This window comes from Mauremys reevesii, linkage group 21, assembly GCF_016161935.1.
Source record: "Mauremys reevesii isolate NIE-2019 linkage group 21, ASM1616193v1, whole genome shotgun sequence".
Classification (NCBI taxonomy): Eukaryota; Metazoa; Chordata; order Testudines; family Geoemydidae; genus Mauremys; species Mauremys reevesii.
The window spans coordinates 3,940,246-3,959,526 of NC_052643.1; the positions used below are offsets into that span (position 1 = coordinate 3,940,246).

The 19,281-nt window shown below is 52.5% G+C and overlaps 1 protein-coding gene across 3 annotated transcripts in view; it reads right to left on the minus strand.

Annotated features, from left to right (window-relative positions):
* Positions 1-6,683: 6,683 nt before the first annotated feature.
* Positions 6,684-19,281, minus strand: part of ATP13A2 (ATPase cation transporting 13A2) — a 75,009-nt gene continuing 62,411 nt past the window's right edge. For 2 of the 3 annotated variants that reach the window (XM_039509318.1, XM_039509319.1), the window contains exons 18-29: positions 18,763-18,919; positions 18,143-18,263; positions 17,338-17,462; positions 16,768-16,928; positions 15,896-16,006; positions 14,967-15,046; positions 12,121-12,273; positions 11,289-11,385; positions 10,010-10,233; positions 9,450-9,601; positions 9,148-9,320; positions 6,685-8,263 (exon numbers count right to left, since the gene is read on the minus strand). In XM_039509318.1, coding sequence (XP_039365252.1) covers positions 8,093-8,263; positions 9,148-9,320; positions 9,450-9,601; positions 10,010-10,233; positions 11,289-11,385; positions 12,121-12,273; positions 14,967-15,046; positions 15,896-16,006; positions 16,768-16,928; positions 17,338-17,462; positions 18,143-18,263; positions 18,763-18,919 — 1,725 coding nt within the window. In that variant the 3' untranslated portion in view covers positions 6,685-8,092. Of the gene's footprint in view, positions 8,264-9,147; positions 9,321-9,449; positions 9,602-10,009; positions 10,234-11,288; positions 11,386-12,120; positions 12,274-14,966; positions 15,047-15,895; positions 16,007-16,767; positions 16,929-17,337; positions 17,463-18,142; positions 18,264-18,762; positions 18,920-19,281 lie in introns of all 3 variants that reach the window. The other variant, XM_039509317.1, reaches the window with a different exon arrangement.

Sequence of the window (19,281 nt, forward strand, 5' to 3'; positions counted from 1 at the left end):
AGTGCAGCAGAAAATACAGACCCACCAGCTTCAGGGTGGGTTTTTTTTTTGGCCAGGATCACCTGTGCCACCGCGGATGCTGCTGCAGCTACGCTGCTATTTCTCCTTGCGCTGCCTCGATGGGGCAGAGGAGTCGCACCCTGGCTCGTTGTGTAGACGTAGCGGGGGACAGCAGGAACCCACAGCCGGCTGGCAGGAAGCGTGCCAGGCCCCTCCTCTCCTTGGACGAGGGAAGAATGCAGGTCTATCGGGAGACAGGGTGGGAGGGACTGGAGAGAGATTTGGACCTGGTGGATAATGCAAGGCTTCAGCCATTCTGCCAGGGCTGTGGTTCTAAGCAAAGCAGTCCCTGGCCTGAAGTCCACAACCACTAGGGGTGGAGGGATAGCTCAGTGGTTTGAGCATTGGCCTGCTAAACCCAGGGTTATGAGTTCAATCCTTGAGGGGGCCCCTTAGGGATCTAGGGGGAAAATCAGTACTCGGTCCTGCTAGTGAGGGCAGGGGGCTGGACTGGATAGGTATATCTCACTACCCTTTGCCCTTATGCAGCACCTTCTGCTCAAAGCGCTTCACAGCCATTATTGAAGCTCACAACCCCACCCTCCTCTGTAAAAAACAGGGTAACAGACTGAGAAAACTAAACAATTCGCCCAAGGTCACCAAGCAACTCAATGGCAGAGCTGGGAGTAGTAGAACACAGGAGTCCGGACTCTCGGGCTTTAAACCACAGGACCTTCCCGTTCCCTGTACCTAGTAAATCCAGATGCTGAATCTCAGCTGAGCACTCAGACATGAAGTACGAACAAAGAGCCCCACAGATCCCTGTGGGAGAGAGACAGGCCCAGCGGCCTGGGAACATTCGCTGTTTATTTTGCCCGGCCTTGGCATTGATGTTAGCAATGGCTGCTGCCGCCTTTGTCTAGACATTTTGTGTGATTGTCTGACAAAAGATGCGAGCAAACACATTAAACTGCTGGGGGCACATCCAGAGTTGGAGCCTGGCTGGCCGGCTGCTCCCAGACCCACAAGGACGACTTTGAACTTGACAGCAGGATACGGCAGGCGGCTGCTAACCTGCCAGACCTAAACCTCACGCGAGCGCCCCGCACCGAGGCTCGAGACGGGGGAAGCAGAGATCCCATCCCGATCTAATGTGGATCTGAGCTCCCTAGGACGTGGGGGACTGCTGGGCTTCCCCTGTCCACAACTACAACCTGCCTCAAAACTATCACCCAAAGTAATACCCTCCTCCACACCCACCACCTCAGCAACCCATATCCCCCTTCCCCAATTCCCTCCAGCCTGTCAGCACTGGCTCCACCCACAGGTCACTTCCCCCCCCCAGAGTCCCATCATGCTCCTGGCTCTGTCCAGCTGGCCTCCAGCTCCACCTTCCCCACCCCAAGGGACAGCAGCAGGACAAGCCACCGCGGAGACACATTCCTACCTCCCGCCCGTCAGCGGCTGTGCAGTGGCTGCCATTAAGGGGAGCCTCTTCTGAGGCTGCCAGACAGAGCGACCCAGGGGTTCTTGCTAACCCTCACTAACACAGTCAGGGTTCTGAAGGGAGATACCCATCACACCCCATAATGCACCCATGCACGGCAGGTTCTTACCCCCTTTCGTGATCATCGCATTTATCCAGCTTCCTGAGGGACGTAAGCAGGAGCCATGCATCCAACCACCCCCGCAGAAACAAGGCTGTGCTCCTGAGCCAACGAGCCCCGAAGCATCCCTGCTTGCAAGCTGCCCTGTCCCTCTCTTACCACTGCCCTCTTCAGAGAGACACTCTGCTCCATGGGAGCTAATGAGACTCACCTGGGCTGGCTGAGTGGCACTGCACCTCCCTACAGCTGCTAGCACCTCCTCAGTCAGTGGAAGCTGGGACCATTACTGGCTTGAAAGTTTTCCACCTCGCAGGAGTCTGGCTGCTCTGCTACCAAGAGAATTTGGTTGTGGGGACGAAGAGAAAAATCAGAAGAGGAAACATCATAGGTCAGGGGGCCTTTGTGACAAGAGTGCTTATGTCTGTATATACGTAAAGAGTTTATGGCTAACAGGCCAGCAGATGGCACTCAAGGATGGGTATCCTTATTCCTGGGCAGAGCCCAGTTGAAAAGTTTGAGACTGACCAGTTGTCCGCTGGAAAATGCCACTGTCGAAATCAAAACGTTTCCCGGGAATGTGTCGATTTCGACAAAATTTGATGGGGACAAAATCAGACTGATTCTCTCTCATTTCAGTGATGTTGAATGAATGAATGAATGAATAATTCATTCCAATAACCAAAGCACAACATTGCTTCAATGCACTTTGGCTATTGTGTGTGCTTCTATTTAATATTTGTATTAGAACGACAAAAGTATCTAGATTGAACGTGTTTAACAACACCGATTGCCACTGAGTGGATCAGGCTCTTAACACAGCCTCTGAACGCCGCTGTAACGGTTTGCACGTGGACACAGGCCCAGTTTGGCTGTCACAGCCAAATACGTTTTACAAGCCCTAGTGTGGACGAGGTCATACGGCCAATAAAAAGTGCAAACGATCTCCGGACCTGAGCAGCAGCTGTGTTTGGAGACAGGCTCCACTGAAGGTTCTTTACAGCTAAAAACCAGTTTCTTGCCCCAAAAGAATTTACAAACAGTACAGGCCCCAAAGCTTTGTTTTCTCTTCTCCCCTTGCTCAGATCTGCAGAAGAGGCATGTTGTGTCACTGAAAGCAGATCCATAAGGAAACTGACTCAGAGGCTACAGCTTCTCCTCCATAGCCTCAAGCTCAAGTCTCACATCGCCCTCCAGTGGGTATTTGCAGTACCTTTCCCAGGCCTGAAGAAGATCTCTGTGTAAACTTGTCTCTCTGTCTCCAACTGAAGCTGGTCCACTAAAAGATATCACCTCACCCCACCCCGTCTCTCTAGTTCGCAGACGGCTGGAAATACTGACTCTGTGTGTGCAAATGCAGATCAAAGCCGATCCAAAGGACCAGTGAAGTCACTGGACAGACTCAAGTTTAGATGAAGCCCTTATCATCTGAGAAGGCCTCTGAATAGGAGAGCTGGATGGGTCTTTGTAGATTCCTCCTTGGTGACGTCTCGGTCAGATATTCAATTCTGAAGTCACACATTATTAAGCAGCTGAGCAGAATCCAAAGTCGGAAAGTAAAGAGAAGCTATAGATTTCTATCCAGGCTGTGCTCTCTGGGCTTCTTCCTGGGGCTGATGGAAGTCTCAGCAGCCCGAATGCAACTGAAGGATTTCCTTGCTATGCACAATGGAAATCTGACTCGCTCTCCAATACCTCTGCTGGCTCAGCTCAGGAGCAGGCTTCATAGACTAGTCAGGGAACCTCGGCCAGTGACTTCTGCATCAAGCCCATAACATCTGTTTATGAATGTCTTGATTTAAAGGCGTCACATGACGGGGACCCCACCATGCCCACTGGTAAGTTGTTCTAATGGTGAATTACCCTCAGTTAAAAAACGGGTTCCTCATTGCTTGTGTGAATTTTTCTAGCCTCAGTTTCCTGCCTTTGGATCTCTGCCACTTTCAAAAACGGTCTATTATCAGAAATCTCTTCCCCAAGTAGGCATGAGTAGACCATGATCCAGTCACCTTCTCTTGGATAAACTAAATAGACTGATCTTGGTTAGTCTCCTACTAGCTTTCCAGACCAGAAATTGCGCTTGTAGCATTTTTCTGAACCTTTTCCACTTTGTCAACATTCTTTTTGAAGAGTGGATGCTAGAACTGGACACAGTTGTCCAGCGATCGGTTCACTGATGCTCCATACAGAGGTAATACCACCTCCCTACTCCTACCCGATACTCCCCTGCTTATACATCCAAGGGTCGTATTTGCCCTCTTAGCTACAGCACTGCCCTGGGCACTCATGTAAAATTGGTTATCCACCGAGACCCCAAAATCCTTCTCAGAGACATTTCTCCAAATGACTGCGTCCTGGAGAGCAAAGCATAAACAAGAACCAATGGCCAGAAGCCGAAGCCAGACAAATTCAAATTAGACACTATTTTTTTTTTAACAATGAGGGTGATTAACCATAGGGGGAGTGGTGGAGTCTCCATCAATTGAGGTCTTCAGATCAAGACTTTATGGAAGAGATGCTTTAGCCAAACACAAGTTATTGGGCTCACTACAAGGGTAACTGGGTGAAATACTGGCTGTGAAATACAGGTCAGATGAGATGATCTAACTGTCCTTTCTGGCCTTAAACTCTATGAATTCTGGCCTTAATCATAAGGGTGACTGTGACAGTCTGTACCCCTATCATAGTCCTGTAAAATGGGTGAACATACATTTTGTACGAAGTATGACTTGTGAGATATCATTTTCAAGCTCATAATCATAGAATCATAGAATTCAAGATCAGAAGGGACCATTATGATCATCTAGTCTGACCTCCTGCAAGATGCAGGCCACATAAGCCGATCCACCCACTCCTGAAATAATTCTCTCCCTTGACTCTGCTGTTGAATGCTCCAAATCATGATTTAAAGACTTCTAGTAGCAGATAATCCACCAGCAAGCGACCCCTGCCCCATGCTTCGGAGGAAGGCAAAAAACCTCCAGGGCCACTGCCAATCTACCCTGGAGGAAAATTCCTTCCCGACCCCAAATATGGCGATCAGCTGAACCCCGAGCATGCGGGCAAGACTCTCCAGCCAGACCCTCTGGAAAAAGGCTAACAATATCCTATCATTGACCCTTTGTACTAATTACCAGTGTGGCATGTTATTGACCTATTGACTAAACCCGTTATCCTATCATACCATCCCCTCCATAAACTTATCTAGCTTAATCTTAAAGTCATGGAGGTCCTTCGCCCCCACTGTTTCCCTCGGTAGGCTGTTCCAGAATTGCACTCCTCTGATGGTTAGAAACCTTTGTCTAATTTCAAGCCTAAATTTCCTGACTGACGATTTATATCCGTTTGTCCTCGTGTCCACATTAGCACTGAGCTGAAATAATTCCTCTCCTTCCCTGGTATTTATCCCTCTGATATATTTAAAGAGTGCAATCATATCTCCTCTTATCCTTCTTTTGGTTAAGGAAAACAAACCGAGCTCCTCAAGTCTCCTTTCATACGACAGGCTTTCCATTCCTCGGATCATTCTAGTGGCCCTTCTTTGTACCCGTTCCAGTTTGAATCCATCCTTCTTAAACATGGGAGACCAAAACTGCACACAATACTCCAAATGAGGTCTCAGGATAATTTGCTGATCATTATTATCCTGGTTACATGCAATGTTGCCACACAGATTTCAAGTTATAGGATTCCTTTCTATGATACTATTAGACATGTTCGAAGTGGTTGGGATGATTTAGTTGGGGATTGGTCCTGCTTTGAGCAGGGGGTTGGACTAGATACCTCCTGAGGTCCCTCCCAACCCTGATAGTCTATGATTCTATGAAATCTGGAGGGGAGAAGCCACAAACCAGTTCCCCAGAGACAAAAATGTAGCCAACACCTCGGCCAGGCGTCAACAAAATCAAATGGATCATCGCCTGGTTAAGTGGCCACTCTTTGGCAGGAAAGAGGATATGGGTGAAGATTTACATCTTGACAAAGAAACAACTGGGGGTTCCCATCCACATAGACTTTCTGTCTCCTGAACTTCAGCAGGAGATTATTCTCGAAGAACAGAAAGAGCTAAAAATTGAGAGAGGAGATGCTCCTAATGGTTCATTTCTCTCTTCCTATGGCATCCACGACACCTGAAGAACAAAGGAAACAGCTTTGGACTGGGGGAGGGATCCTGCCTGAAACATTCAGCCAATAAGATTGTGGTGAGAGACACCTTGACTTTTAATTCCCTCCAGCTTGTTCGGTTAGGCATTAGTTGCAATTTACTTTTATTTTCCTGTAACCAATTCTGACTTTTATGCTTCATTACTTGTCCTCACTTAAAATCCATCATTCTGTAGTTAATAAACTAGTTTTACTGTTTTATCTAGACCAGGCTGCTTGGATTGAAGTGTTAGGAAAGCTCCATTTTTTGGATACAGGATCTGTGCACATCATTTTCTATTAATAAGATGACCAACTTTCTATGAGCTTGTGTTGTCCAGGAGAGGGCTGGGCAGTACAAGGCACATTTCTGGGGGAAAGTCTGGGACTGGGAATTTGCAGGTGTTGCTCTGCAGTGTAATTCAAGGGTGGCTGGCTGTAGAACGCCTGCAGTATATCCTGTGTGTGATCACAGCCGGAGTGGTGGTTCTCACAGCGAAGCAGGGTAAAAGGAACCCTAGGTTGGAGAACGGAGGGGACACAGCTGTTCACCAGGTCAGACTGTACCCTGGGTATGTCGCAGTGACCTGTTATTCTTTATTCATAGATGTGTGACCTTGCATCTGGCAGCGTTAAAATGGGTTTGTATCAGTAAAGCCATCAGACTGTGCAAGTGACAGAAGAAGCAGATATAAAAACAAAAATACCACGACCAACAGTACTCAGTAAAAAAACATGAAAAATAATGAATATTGCTGTTAACTTGTTATTTGAAGAAAGGAATTTTTCCATGTAATCACAAATACATGTTCCTATTTTTTGGTAGACACGTGTTAGTCTCCAGGTAGCCCGGTTCGATCTCAGTACCTGTTCTCCATTACCTAGTTGTAATGCACCTGGGAAATGTAGCCACTTGGAATTAAATGGCACAAGCTAGTTTTCAAGAAAATAATGTTCATTTATTAGATACACTCAAAAAAGCAACACAGCGAAGTTGGAGATTGTACATGAGTTACACGCACAAACACACACACACCCTCTAGATACACTTTGACGAATAAAAATAGAGCTTACATCCTACACATCTTCCGTTTCAATTCCATCACTTTGCCGAAGCGTCACCAGTAACGTTCTAGCAGAGGACCCATCAGTAGTGGGAGTGCACAAACCTGGCATCAGGCCCGCAGCTTCTCGGTTAAGGTGGTGGCAAATGACCCAGCTTTTTGGAACAGTAGCAGCAATCCATGCATTGCCCAAGGGTGGAGGCCAGGATCAGTTTGGATGGACAGTACAGCCGACTGCTACAATTCTACCTGCTCTGATGAACAGGCGAGGGGGGGTGGCATAAATACAGCTCTCAACTATATTCTTCATTAAATATCTCTAATCCCATCCTCTGTCACGTTCGTCATGCCTGTCTCTCAATGAGCGCTGAGCATCACACGTGGCAGGTAACACTCTTGTTTGCTACAGCAGCTGGATTGCACACAGGTCCGGCAAGCTAACAGTGTCTGCTACGCGTGGCCGTTCGGAGGTCACCGCCTCCTCTGTGGAGGGATGCAGGTGGCTTGTTCACAGTGAGAGGAGCCACAAGACGAGTGCAGCACCATGGCAATAGAGGCCATCTTTTATTAGTGGCTTTTAACACCAAGGGCACAAAGGTGCAGGGCGGGCGGGGTCCCCCTTTTCCCCCCCCCATCCCTCCCCGACAAGGTGCAACATAGCTGTGAGGACCGCTCCACGCCCCGTCCAGGGCAAATCACCCAGCTGTGGATCTGACCCAGCCACCCACAGCGAGTGGAAGAGTGCAGTCCCACGGGGGATGAAGGATCAGCTTACGGGGAAGGTAACCATTCGACAGGGCGCTGTGACTACGACATAGCAGCAGTCCTGGACAGCTCCTCTTCCTGAGTCACAGGCATGACTGGACCAGTCACTTGCCTGTGTCTGATCCCAATTGGTGCTTGACCCAGGCACGCCAGAGAGCTGGAATAGTTTTCCGAGCGGAGGGCAGCTGCTCTGTGGTAGTGCTGCTGAGGGCTTCCCCGCGGTTACCCCATCTGCCCTGCTTTCCAGAGCGAGGGCGGGTTGAGTACTTGCACCTCAGGGGAGATGGGCTCCCCGGCCCTTCCTGAGACGAGCACCTTGGGGCGATCAACGTGAGGTGTCTCACTGGGGCCGGGCACTGAGAACCCTGCAGCAGCCAGAGCCCATGGGGAAGGCAGCGACGGACAGATGAACATAAATAAATGGAGCTGTGTCGGGGAAGGCTGGAAAGCTCCCCCAGGGTGTTGTTGGACTCACGGACACTGGCCCTGGAGCGAGGGGCTCTCCAGGAGCCGGGGCTAGCTCCCGGAGATGGACATTTTGGGCGTGGCGAAGAGCGGCTCGTTCAATGGCGGCCAGGACGGCTGCTGCTGACTGAGCTCCTGCTCCAGCCTCTTGAACAGCTTCTTGGAGGCCTTCTTCCGGCGCAGCTGCCGCAGGCAATTGAGCATGCCGTGATCCAGGGCGGTCTGGAGGGGGAGGACGAGAGGGACGTGGGGTCAGGGCAGGGAATGTGGGGAGAACGGGGGGAAGCTCATACCAGTGTCAAGCTCCCTTCCCAACACACCCACAGCATTCCAGTGGAAGGGAACGGCTCATCGGCCGCCTGTCCCTGGGAGGACAGGCCTGGATCAGGGCTGTGCTGGGGAGCAGGTCAGAAGGGCCCAGGCAGGGAGCCCATACTCATGCCAATCCAGAGGGGTCCCCCTGACCGATGCACTCTGTAGCACTGATTGGCTCTAGAACCGCAGTCCCCAAACTTCTGAGGGTGGCACCCCCCTTACCCCATCCGCACTTCCCCACCGAGCCGGGGCTGGGAGTGGGGCTGCGGCTTGGGGGTGGGTGGGTGGGAGGGAGGAGGGAGAGATGCGGACAGAGTAAGGGGGCTGAGGCTGGGAGTGGGTTTGGGGGCGGGAGCAGAGCTGCAGCGAGGCTGTGGTGGGGGCTGGCAGTCAGGCCCCTGGCCAGGTACGGCTCCACTCCCGGCCTTGCCCTCAGCCTTGGCCCTGGGCTGTGGCCAGGGCTGTGTGGGGCAGGGGCCGTGGCTGGGAGCCTGACTGGAGCAGAGCTGGGGTCGGGTAGGGGCTGGGTGGAGCTCCCCCCCACCTTCGTGGGGACTAGCCTGGACCCTGCCGCACCCACCGGACGGTCCTCCACACTCCCCTAGGGGGGCGCGCCCCACACTTTGGGGACCTCTGCTCTAGGAGAAGCAGTGCCCAGCACTCCCCAGCCCATTGGGAACATTGACCCGTGGGGGGCCCAGTGATGGGCACTAGTAAGGGTGGGGTCCCACAGGAACCCTGTCCCCATAGCCGGGCGTTCACCCTGAATTCAGCCCCCACCCCCCTCCTACCTCCAGCATGAAGGCTGTGAAGAAGTTGAGTGTGGCCACGCCTAGCAGCAGCATCTTGAAGCTCATGTCGTTTATGTCTTTCAGCTCCAGCATGGCTTTCACGAAGCCCAGCGGGTAAAGAGTTATCCCGATCATCAGGCCGAAGAGAGCGACAAGGACAAGCAGGAACGGCACTGGGGGGGCAAGAGAAGACATCACGGACCCAGGACACGCCGGGCCGGTTACAGGAGCCAAGTGACCCCGGGAACCCCCGACCCCGCTACAGAGAAGAGGTGCGGAGAGGAGGCCGGCTGGGCTCTTACCGTTGGTGTACAGTGGCTCCCGGAAGGGGTACCCCTTGGACATGGCGACGGCGAGGATCAGGTACTGGAAGCCCGAGATGCAGAACACCACGGTGTTCTCGTAGTTGGGCAGGTTCTGCGGGGCGCTCACCGTGCTGTTCAGTGGGACGTACCTGGGCGAGAAGTAGGAGAGGGGCAAGGATCAGGCACGAGCCTCTGACCGCGGACAGCGGCGCAGTCCAGCGGGATCTGCCTGCAACGTGCAGCTGGCTTGGCCTGGAGTGAGCCTCTGCAGAGAGCAGCATTTGGTTCCCAGCTGAGGATTAGACGACAAGAAACCCCCATGCTTCAGGGCATGACCCATCTGACGGGGGTTAGGAAGGAACTTCCTCTGGGGGCAGGTTGCTCTTCCAGCGCCTGACGCAGGTGGTGCTGGCCAGGGAGGAGGGAGGATACCCCCAGCTCTGATTCAGTCTGGGGATTCCCAGCACGGTACCTTTCATGAGGCCAAAATGGGCTTGTGTGTCCCCCCCGCCCCTTTTAGCTGCTGTGGCCGGTTCCAGGCAAGGGCAGACACTTACCAGCTCTGTGAGACTGTGACAAAGTAACTCATGACTTGAACCGTGATCAGCAGAGCTGTCTGGAGGAGAAGGCTGCCGAGGACAACGATACTGATCAGTGCCCCTTGGGGGCGCATTGTGCCCAGCTCCTTGGCAGGTCTGGTCCGGCCCATCAGCACAGTCACGGTCATAGTGATGAGCAGGTCAAAAAAGAGGAACTGGAAGTCACTCAGGTTGGTGTTAATCTGGGCGTGGGCAGGAAAGAAGGAGAAATGGGATATTCCATCAGGAGCAGACTGGGCAGTGGGGTACAGAGCCTCATCTCGAGGTCACTGGTTCAAATCCAGCAGTGACAGAAAGTCACTAAAGCAGAATCTTGTGAGGAAAGACCCAAATTCAACATACGGCAACAGATCAGTGGCTGACTAGGACATTACGGTGGCTGCTCCGCTGCAGAGCTCAGCTGCTCAGACTGGCCTGGGTTATGAAAAGCACAGGCCCTGCCTAGCTGAGCTAAAGCAGAATCCCAGTTTGCTGTTGGCAGTAAAGGGGGCTATGACACATGGTCGGGCAGTTCCATTTCCAGCAGGCAGTGGTGCATTATGGTCTCTATCGTTCTCTCTTTCAAAGTTACAAACACCAGTTTACACAGAGGACCCCAAAACCCGTCCCACATCACAGGACGCTCCCCTCCCCAACCTCTGAGCCCCCCACCCCCCTGACACACATGCCTCCCTCCGCTCATTCATCTCAACCAACCCCCACTTTTCCCGAGTGCCGCTGCTGCAGCCGAGGCCTGGAGGAGACCTCCTCTGAAACCCGCCCCCTCTCACTGGAGGGGGGGCTCTTGGAGACACTGAGGAGCACGGGCGCTCGTGTTTTGCCCCCTCGGGACCCCCAGCTCTGGCAGCAGGCTGGTGAAAGGGGCTCGACTGAATCCTCAGCGATCCGGGGCCTCTGTTTATACCTGGAACAGCAGTGCTACTTCCCCTCCATTCAACCAGCGCACCTCGCCCTGGCCCTGACTGGACACCCAACATTTCTCAGGGCACCAGGAGAGCTCAGTCTCCAGGCCCGTTTGACTCTTGGCCCCTCTGCCCATGCTCCCAACGCAGCCAGCTCCATCACCTCACTTGCCCTGGCCAGCAAGCTGTGAGACAGTGGCAAGCAAGAGGCCCTAGCCGGATTCAAACCAGGGAGTCTAGAGGTGGGAGGCTCCAGGTTCTCCTTACAGCTTCCCAGAACCAGCCAGTCCCCCTTTCTCCTCTGACCCACCAATGATGGTGCCCAAAACACTCACCGTGTAGAGTAGAAGCACTGAGACAAATTGCACCAGGCTGTACAGAGCCATGTACTTAAAAACCCCAAAGGAGGTGACCAGAGAACATCGGCCTTCCCTGAAAGAGAGATCAGAAAGACTTGGACCCGCCATTCGTGGACAAGGGGGCCAGCAGTTCTGTGCAGGGGGAGAGGTATGAGTCGACTGGACTCCATTTTGGAGCAGGGAGAAAGACCAGGTTTGTGGGTCAAGCAGCCGCCTCCATGGATAGTTCAAAAACCCCTAAGTGACATAGCCCCTGGGCTAGGGGCCAGGAGGAGGGGACAGAGTGAGGGGAAGGGGTGATAGCAGCCAGCCTAGGACCTAGTGCAGGTCATGGATACACCCCGCAGGGTGAAGAGGAGAGAGGGCAAGGGGTGAAATATCAGGAAACACTATTTCACTAGGAGGGTGGTGAAGCACTGGAATGGGTTCCCTAAGGAGATGGTGCAATCTTCATCCTTACAGGTTTTTAAGGTCAGGCTTGACAAAGCCCTGGCTGGGATGATTTAGTTGGGTTTGGTCCTGCTTTGAGCAGGGGGTTGGACTAGATACCTCCTGAGGTCCCTTCCAGCCCTGATCTTCTATGATTCTATGATCAGGGAACGGGGAGTCAGAGACCACGGAGATTCTCAGAATATTGTTAATTAATATCAATTAATCCCCGCATTCCAGGCCACACCCTGGCAGACAATACACGTCCTTCCAGCCAATTTGCCAACCCCTTGCCATGTTCACATCTCCACCTTGACCCCACGTTCCATTCTCCCCATCCCGACATGCAATTCCGTGGTTCCTGGAGGACGAAGCCCACCTTATGACCAGAGGCACACACTCGATGTTGGCGATTCTGGAGGTGAACGGTGAAGCCACGGAGGCCTCCGCCTCCGAGAGAGAGATCCCCACGTCGGCCGCCTTCAGCGCTCCGCAGTCGTTGGCGCCGTCCCCACACATCCCCACGCAATAGCTGTGGCAAGAGACACGCACACACGAACAGTATAAGCCAAAGGATTCCCACCTCCTCCCTGCCAGGAAACGGAGCACCCTGGATCGGAAAACGTTGGGCACTTCGTATTAAAAGCACTGACGGTACATTGAGATCTGCCGATAAAGGCACCAGGCCCGTGCAAAGCTCTTCATAGCAACAAGCTTCAGCAACCCACTGGGAGATGGGCTAGAATGATCATCAGTCCCATTTTACAGATAGGGAAATGGAGGCACAGAGAGGGGGGGACCAAGTTGCCCCAGAATCAGTGGCAGAGTCAGGAGTAGAACCCAGGAGTCTGACTCCCTGCCCTGCCCCCATTTAATTACAAAACATTTTTCCCCATAAAAGTCATTCCATAAAGATCAACTCAAATCCCCTTACAGGAGGGGAGACACTTGCAACCTGGTAGAACGTTCAGATTGTCGTCTCCTCGGGGCAGGGACCTAGTGCCTCTATTAATAAGGGCAACACACGCTTGCACCTGTCACATGCAGCAACTTCAGCCTGCACTGACTCTGGAAAAAGATGAGGGTGCTCGGCATTTCACAGAATCCACAGATTAAAGCCAGAAGGGACACTCAGGACCATCTAGCCTGACTTCCTACATAACCCAGGCCAGAGAATTTCATGCAGCGATCCCTGTTTCAAGCCCATAACTTCTGTTGGCGCTAAGGGCGTATTTTTCAGGACGACACCCATTCTTAGACAGTTCACGTGAAGGAGAATCCACCACACCTCTAGGTAAATTGCACCAATGGTTTAATGGCCCTCACGGCGCCTTATTTCTACTATGAATTTGTCCAACTTCCGGCCACTGGATCTTGCTATGCGCCGTTTGCTGCTAGATGAAACAGTATCAGAAATGCCTACTGCCGCATGCATACCAGTGGGACTGCAATCAACTCACTTCTTACATTTCTTTGGACCTATGTAAGTACTAAAAAAAAAAAAAACCCTGAAAGAGCTGAAATGCTTATTTTATTAAAAAAAAATCTTCCATCCCCTGGACAATAACTCTGTACTTAAAACTGTTTAGATTCAAGTCAATAAGAGAAGTCGATTCAGCTTTAAGGACAAATGCGCTAATTTCTCAATTACTTAGATTAACTAAATTTATGTCATTTGTGTAAAATATTAACTGGATTTTATTATTTTTTGGGTCACACAGTGGAGCTGCAGTCAGAGAACAACCCCCTTGGCGCTAGGCGCTGCACAACTCAGAACAAAAAGAGAGGCCCTGCCCCAGAGAGGTTAGAATTGGTTTCTTCGCGCTGATCTGAAAAAGGCCCAGGTTCCGGAATTCCAGGTTCTCCTGGCAGTTTACACGCAAGTCTTGTCTACACAGGACTTCTTTGCCAAAGTTTTCCTGCCTTCACCTCTGGGTGCAGCTCCACAAACAGGAGCAACAATGGGAACGCTTGTGTAGCCAAAGGGCCTGTGTCTAACCACCGCCTCACGCAGGGCGAGGCAACGCCAGGGCGTGAAGTACAGCTGGTTAAGCACTCATCTCTGCGGCCATTGGTGGAGACGGACCAGTTGTAGCAACAATGGTAAGTTTTTGGCAGACAAGTTTTGTGTTGTTGACGCCTTAGATCCCACAGCTCCCTGCACTGCTGGAAGTGCTAGTAACGTCAGTACACGATGCAGGTTGTACTGAGACCCTGACAAATTTCAAAGAGGATGGATCTAGACTGTCCTCAGTGGCGGCAGATGACAGAACAAGGAACAATGGTCTCAAGTTGCAGTGGGGGAGGTTTAGGTTGGATATTAGGAAAACCTATTTCACTAGGAGGGTGGTGAAGCACTGGAATGGGTTCCCTAGGGAGGTGGTGGAATCTCCTTCCTTAGAGGTTTTTAAGGTCAGGCTTGACAAAAACCTGGCTGGGATGATTTAGCTGGGGATTGGTCCTGCTTTGAGCAGGGGGTTGGACTAGATACCTCCTGAGGTCCCTTCCAATCCTGATATTCTGTGATTCTAAGTGCTGTCTGCCTCGAAGATGGGCTGATTTGTAGCTGGGATACTCCAGTGGCTTACAATGTAATGAGAGAGAAGCTCTCAGTCTGTCTGATCAAAAGGAGGAAAATAAAATTTAAACCCGGTGATAGTGTGGGAAAATCGATAATTCCAAGTGCTGTCAGAGAAAGTTTCTTTCCCTCTGGCTTAAAAAACCCCCACAAGATCTCCCCTTCCAAAACAGCCAAAGCACCTGAGCATTTGAGTTCCAAGTCCTCTAGGACCTTCCTAAGGGTTTCTTGAATCCTGACTTCTTCTCTCTCCCTCGCAATCTGGAGTTAAATCATTGTTTCCACCTGCCTACAGAAACCAGAGATGGGTCTGGACCAAAAGCCAGGCTCTCAACAAGCTCGGACCTCGGGGAAAACTCAGATTTGAACGTCACAGCTCAGACTCCCTCCTCCATCAAAGGGCCAAACACCTGTGAATTTGGGGAAAAGGCTGGATCTAGGCTTTGCAGCATGAAAGTAGGGTTTTGGGTGGGGGGAGGGAAAAGATGGAAATGGATCCAATGGCGTGGTCGGTCGGAAGTTGATTTCACAGCTGCCAAGAGCCCATGGGAAAGGAAGCGTCCTGCTTTGCATTGACAAGAGGTCGCTTTGGAAGGAAGCGTTAGGTCTTACACCGTCTTGTCATCCTCCTCTTCCCCCCAACTTACTTCAGGTCTTGTAACCTGCAAACCAGCTGTGTTTTCTGGTCAGGCGACATGCGAGCGAAAATCGTGGCCTGAATCAGGATCTAAAAGGGAAAGGGCTTCATGATCAGTTAAGTCACGGCATCCGAAGCACTTAGGCAGAGCAACAGCCAGCGGGGGCTACTGAGTAGAGACTAGCGGACCACAGGCAATGGGGCGATTGCCCGAGAGAAGGGCCCCTCTCCTTGCTGGTGTGACTCTGGTCCCCGGATTGCTTCCACGGTGGTTAGGTTGGGGGCGGTGGATCGTGGCGAGCAATGTGGCTATGTAGTATCCGCTGCTGGTTCCCATGGGGACTCGGGAACGTTTGTTCCAGTGATGGTGGGAACCCGCAGGAGAGGTTCCTAGCCGTGGGTGGTGGGTATCATAGGCTGGGGGAGGCAGTGCCTCCCCAAACAGCCAGGTGTGGCCCCACCCATGCTCTGCCCCCAGGTCCCCTTCTGCGGCTCCCCGTGTGGTGGCCCTGGCTTGCGCTGCCCGCCCTCCTGGTGCTGGGGGGCGCTAACTGGGGGCAAGGGCTGGCGGCCGCGGTGGGGGGGCTCTGGGCTCTTGGGTGGGGCCAGGGGCTCGCCTCCCCCAGCTGGCAGTTCACGTATCACCCATGCTCCTAGCTGCAATGACACAGGGCCCTGAAATCCTACAAGGCAGGGGCTGCCTCCTTACCCGATCTGCAGGGAGACAAACTCATGGCAGCCCGGGAACGCTGCAGCTTGTGTGTCTCTGCTCTGCTACTGCCAGGCATGGGCAGAAAACAAGGAGGGGAAGCGTAAAGCCCAGACTGGTGGTGGGCAGGAGACCTTCGCCGTCCCCACTGCCCAGCAGCCGCAAGGCAGGCTTCACCTCCAGCAGGCTGCTTACATGAGATGGAGGAGGCGGGAGAGGGAAGGACTCACCCTGGGGAGCAGGTGGGGGAAGTGGTCACAGACCACGGCGAAGGATTTCCCGTTCAGTGCCAAGTGGCAGGGCTGCTGCTCGAGGAAACAGCCGTCCTGCTGGTACAGGCCCTGCGGAGCAAACCAGACCGGCAGCCGCTCAGCTCTTCGCTGACTTCACTTCTTTCCACAATCTAACCTAGCCCCAGTGTCTGGTCAGCGGTGGGGGGAGCAGGGAGATCATCCCTCCCACACCAAAACGAGAGCGGGGTTTGGATCGAGCTGGGCCACCCCGTCGGCCCCAGATCAGGGTCGCGCCCTGATCCACGACCCAGTCCCCAGCTCGCTGAGCCCGAGAGGCGGCTCCTTGGAGATGCCCTGCCCTGGCTGAGGAAGCGCAGGCTAGATCAGATCCCGCTGCCCAACGCAGCCGGAAGTTCGGGGCAGCCACGCCTGCCGGGCTCCGGTCTGGGCCTGCCTGTTCCGGCGTGAGGGGGTCAGCTACAGTTCAGGGATGAGTATGTCCTTGGGGGTGGGGAACCGGCCTGCCTGCAGGAGCAAGATACAGGACACTTGTACAGCTCCCAGCACAACGGGGCCCAGCTCCTGACAGGCACCTCTGAGCAACAAAACACTGCAGATAAGGAAGAGGAAAGGACGAGGGCAAGTTAGTGAGTCCCACTGCAGGGCTCTGGAGTCCCTGTGCTGTGGGACGTGTGGCATCCAGCTCTCTGCTCACCACTGCACCAGCTGGATGCCTCACAAGCCCAGCTGGGGGGGGATGGGGGCCGAAGAGGGATCTTGCATGGCCCTGTTTGTTCCATACCCCATAATATTGCATGGGGGGAAGGGATTCACGCACAAGGCTGTTGGGTTTTCCTGCCGGGTCTCACCTGTGGCCGCTCCGGCCCCAGGGGGTCGTCGGAGAGGATGAATTTGAGGGCGGCGGGTTTGTCGTGGCTGGGTGGCAAGGCGTTCACGAACACCACCCGCTCCTTCAGCTCCACCATCCGGCAGCTCTTGGCCACGTTCACCGCGGTCAGCATGTTGTCCCCTGGCACGGGGAGAGGAACGGGGGAGTTCACACCTCTCAGAGCAGCGCGGCATCGGCTCGGGGTTTCACAACCAGAACCAGGCTTAACACGGCTGCTCTTCCCAAGGGTTTTAATAAATAAGAGACCCCAAACACATGAGCCTCCCAGTCCCCTTCCCCCTGTGAAGGGGGGTCTGGTTGCTAGCTCCATTTTACAGATGAATAGACTAAGGAACAGAACAACTAGCCCAAGGCCAGAGTCAGTGGCAGAGCCAAAAACAGAACCCAGGACTCCTGGCTCCCAGTCCCCTGCTCTAACCACTAGACCCCACACTTATTCCTTTACAGTTGCAATGAGCTTTAAACACATGATCCGTTCCACAGATCCGGCCTCTCCCGTCCCCACCCCAGAAGCAGCTCTGCCGGTTACCTGTCACCATGACGGTGCGGATGTTTGCGCTCCTCAGCAGGTGGATCACGGGGGCCGTCTCTGCCTTGAGGACGTTTCTCATCACTAGGAAGCCAAGGAGAGTCATTCCACTCTCTACGGCATCCCTGCCAGGACACAACAGGGCACTCGGCGTAAGTGTCGGATGCCAGCACAAGGTTAGGGGAATGAATTAGCCTGGCAGTTACTTTAGTGTCTGATTCTTTAAAAGCCATTTAGATCTCCTAATATTCATAGATTCAGGTCAGAAGGGACCATTGTGAGCATCTAGCCTGACCTCCTAGAACACAGGCCAGAGAACTTCCGTGAATTGATTTTTGTTTCAGTGCTGACCCTAGAGCTACGCCAACAAATGATTTTTCGGTTTGCCGATAATTCCAAACAAACAAAAAAAATCATTTTGGGTTGAATGAAACTTTTGACCATTTTTCAACAGTTTTGATCAGTTTAATAAATGTAAAGAACATTTTTAAATGAAGTCTTGGATTAAAAAAAAATAATAATAAAAAAAATCCCCCCCCCAAAAAAACATTTCAATTTTTTGATTTATGGTTCTTCTCCCTCGTCCCCCCCACAGCTGGGACAATTCAGTGAAACAGACACACATTTGTGAAATGGTGCAGTGTCGCCGAAGCAACTTTTTTCTTCTCAGAAAAGAATTTCGGTCAAAAACTTTTGCCCAGCTCCAGCTGACTCAGGGAACTTGAAGTGCCCCAAGGATCACACAGGGAACGGAAGGAGGAGAGGAAAGTGAGAAGGAAGGAAAACGTCACACAGGCTCACACACCTCGTCAGCTGCTGAGCTTCCTCAAAGGTTTTGACGGCAGCTAGAGTTTTGCAGGCGAGCCCCAGGACCCGGTAACCATCTGTAGTGTAGTGTCGTAACAACTGGGAGAAATCCAGAGGGACTGCAAGGAAGGGCTGTATCAGCAACGCAGACTAGGGACCACATGCAGAACCAGTCTGGGAACAGTGGCTGATATCAGCACTTTCAGGGCTACTGGAAATTCAAGAGGCCACTCGTTTCATCTACTGCCCACACGGTGGTTTGATCCCTTCCCTTTTGCTCCCAAGATAAGGGGCCGGGAAGTTGAAACAGCTGGCAATCGAGGTACACGATCTAGAGAGATTTGGGTGGCAGAGACTCTTAGCCTTGTTCGGTGAGTACCTGCCCCTCCCGCCTCCCAAGTCCTAAGATGGAGCGACCAATGGGCTCCAACATCAGGCTGCCATAAACAGAGGTGTCGCTATTGTTGCTGCTCATGAAACTTGAACCATTTGCCTCCTCTCTAGGTCGTCTTGGGTGAGCAAAGGGAAATGCCAACGGGTGGTTTCCACTACCGACAGCCAAACCCAGCAGGCAGGTCAGACATCCCTAGTTGTGAGATGTGGGTCCCTGCCTTTTACCTGTTTCTTCCTTACAGAGACTGGCCACCATCTCTGGAGCCCCCTTTATGTACGCCTCTGAAGGGGCGTCGCCAGGCAGCTTCACCAGGACGCTCATCCTCTGCAGGGAGGAGGAGAACGGGAACCGACGGAGAATCCCAACGGACACCTTGTGTTTCTGGGGAGGGAATGGAATCCGTGACTTGCCCAGACAGTGCCAAGTGGTGCTAAGATTACATGGCACATCAGTTGTGGGTGGCACGGGTCCAGCCATACAGTGGCACATACCCACTCGCCAGGAGCACTGCTTGCTTCTGGGGTGGTAGGAATGGCACATCTGAATGGGAGCCGTAGGGGATATTTTTTTGTTGTTGAGAGGGGTGTCAAAAATGCATGTTGTGGGGCTCTGAAATTATTCACGAATTCAGGTTGAATTTGACTAAATAATTTTGACTGAAAAATGATTATTTTTCAAAGTTAAAATGTTTCATTTCAACTTTTCATTTGGGAACAGTGTTGCAAACTCATATTTGGCCAACT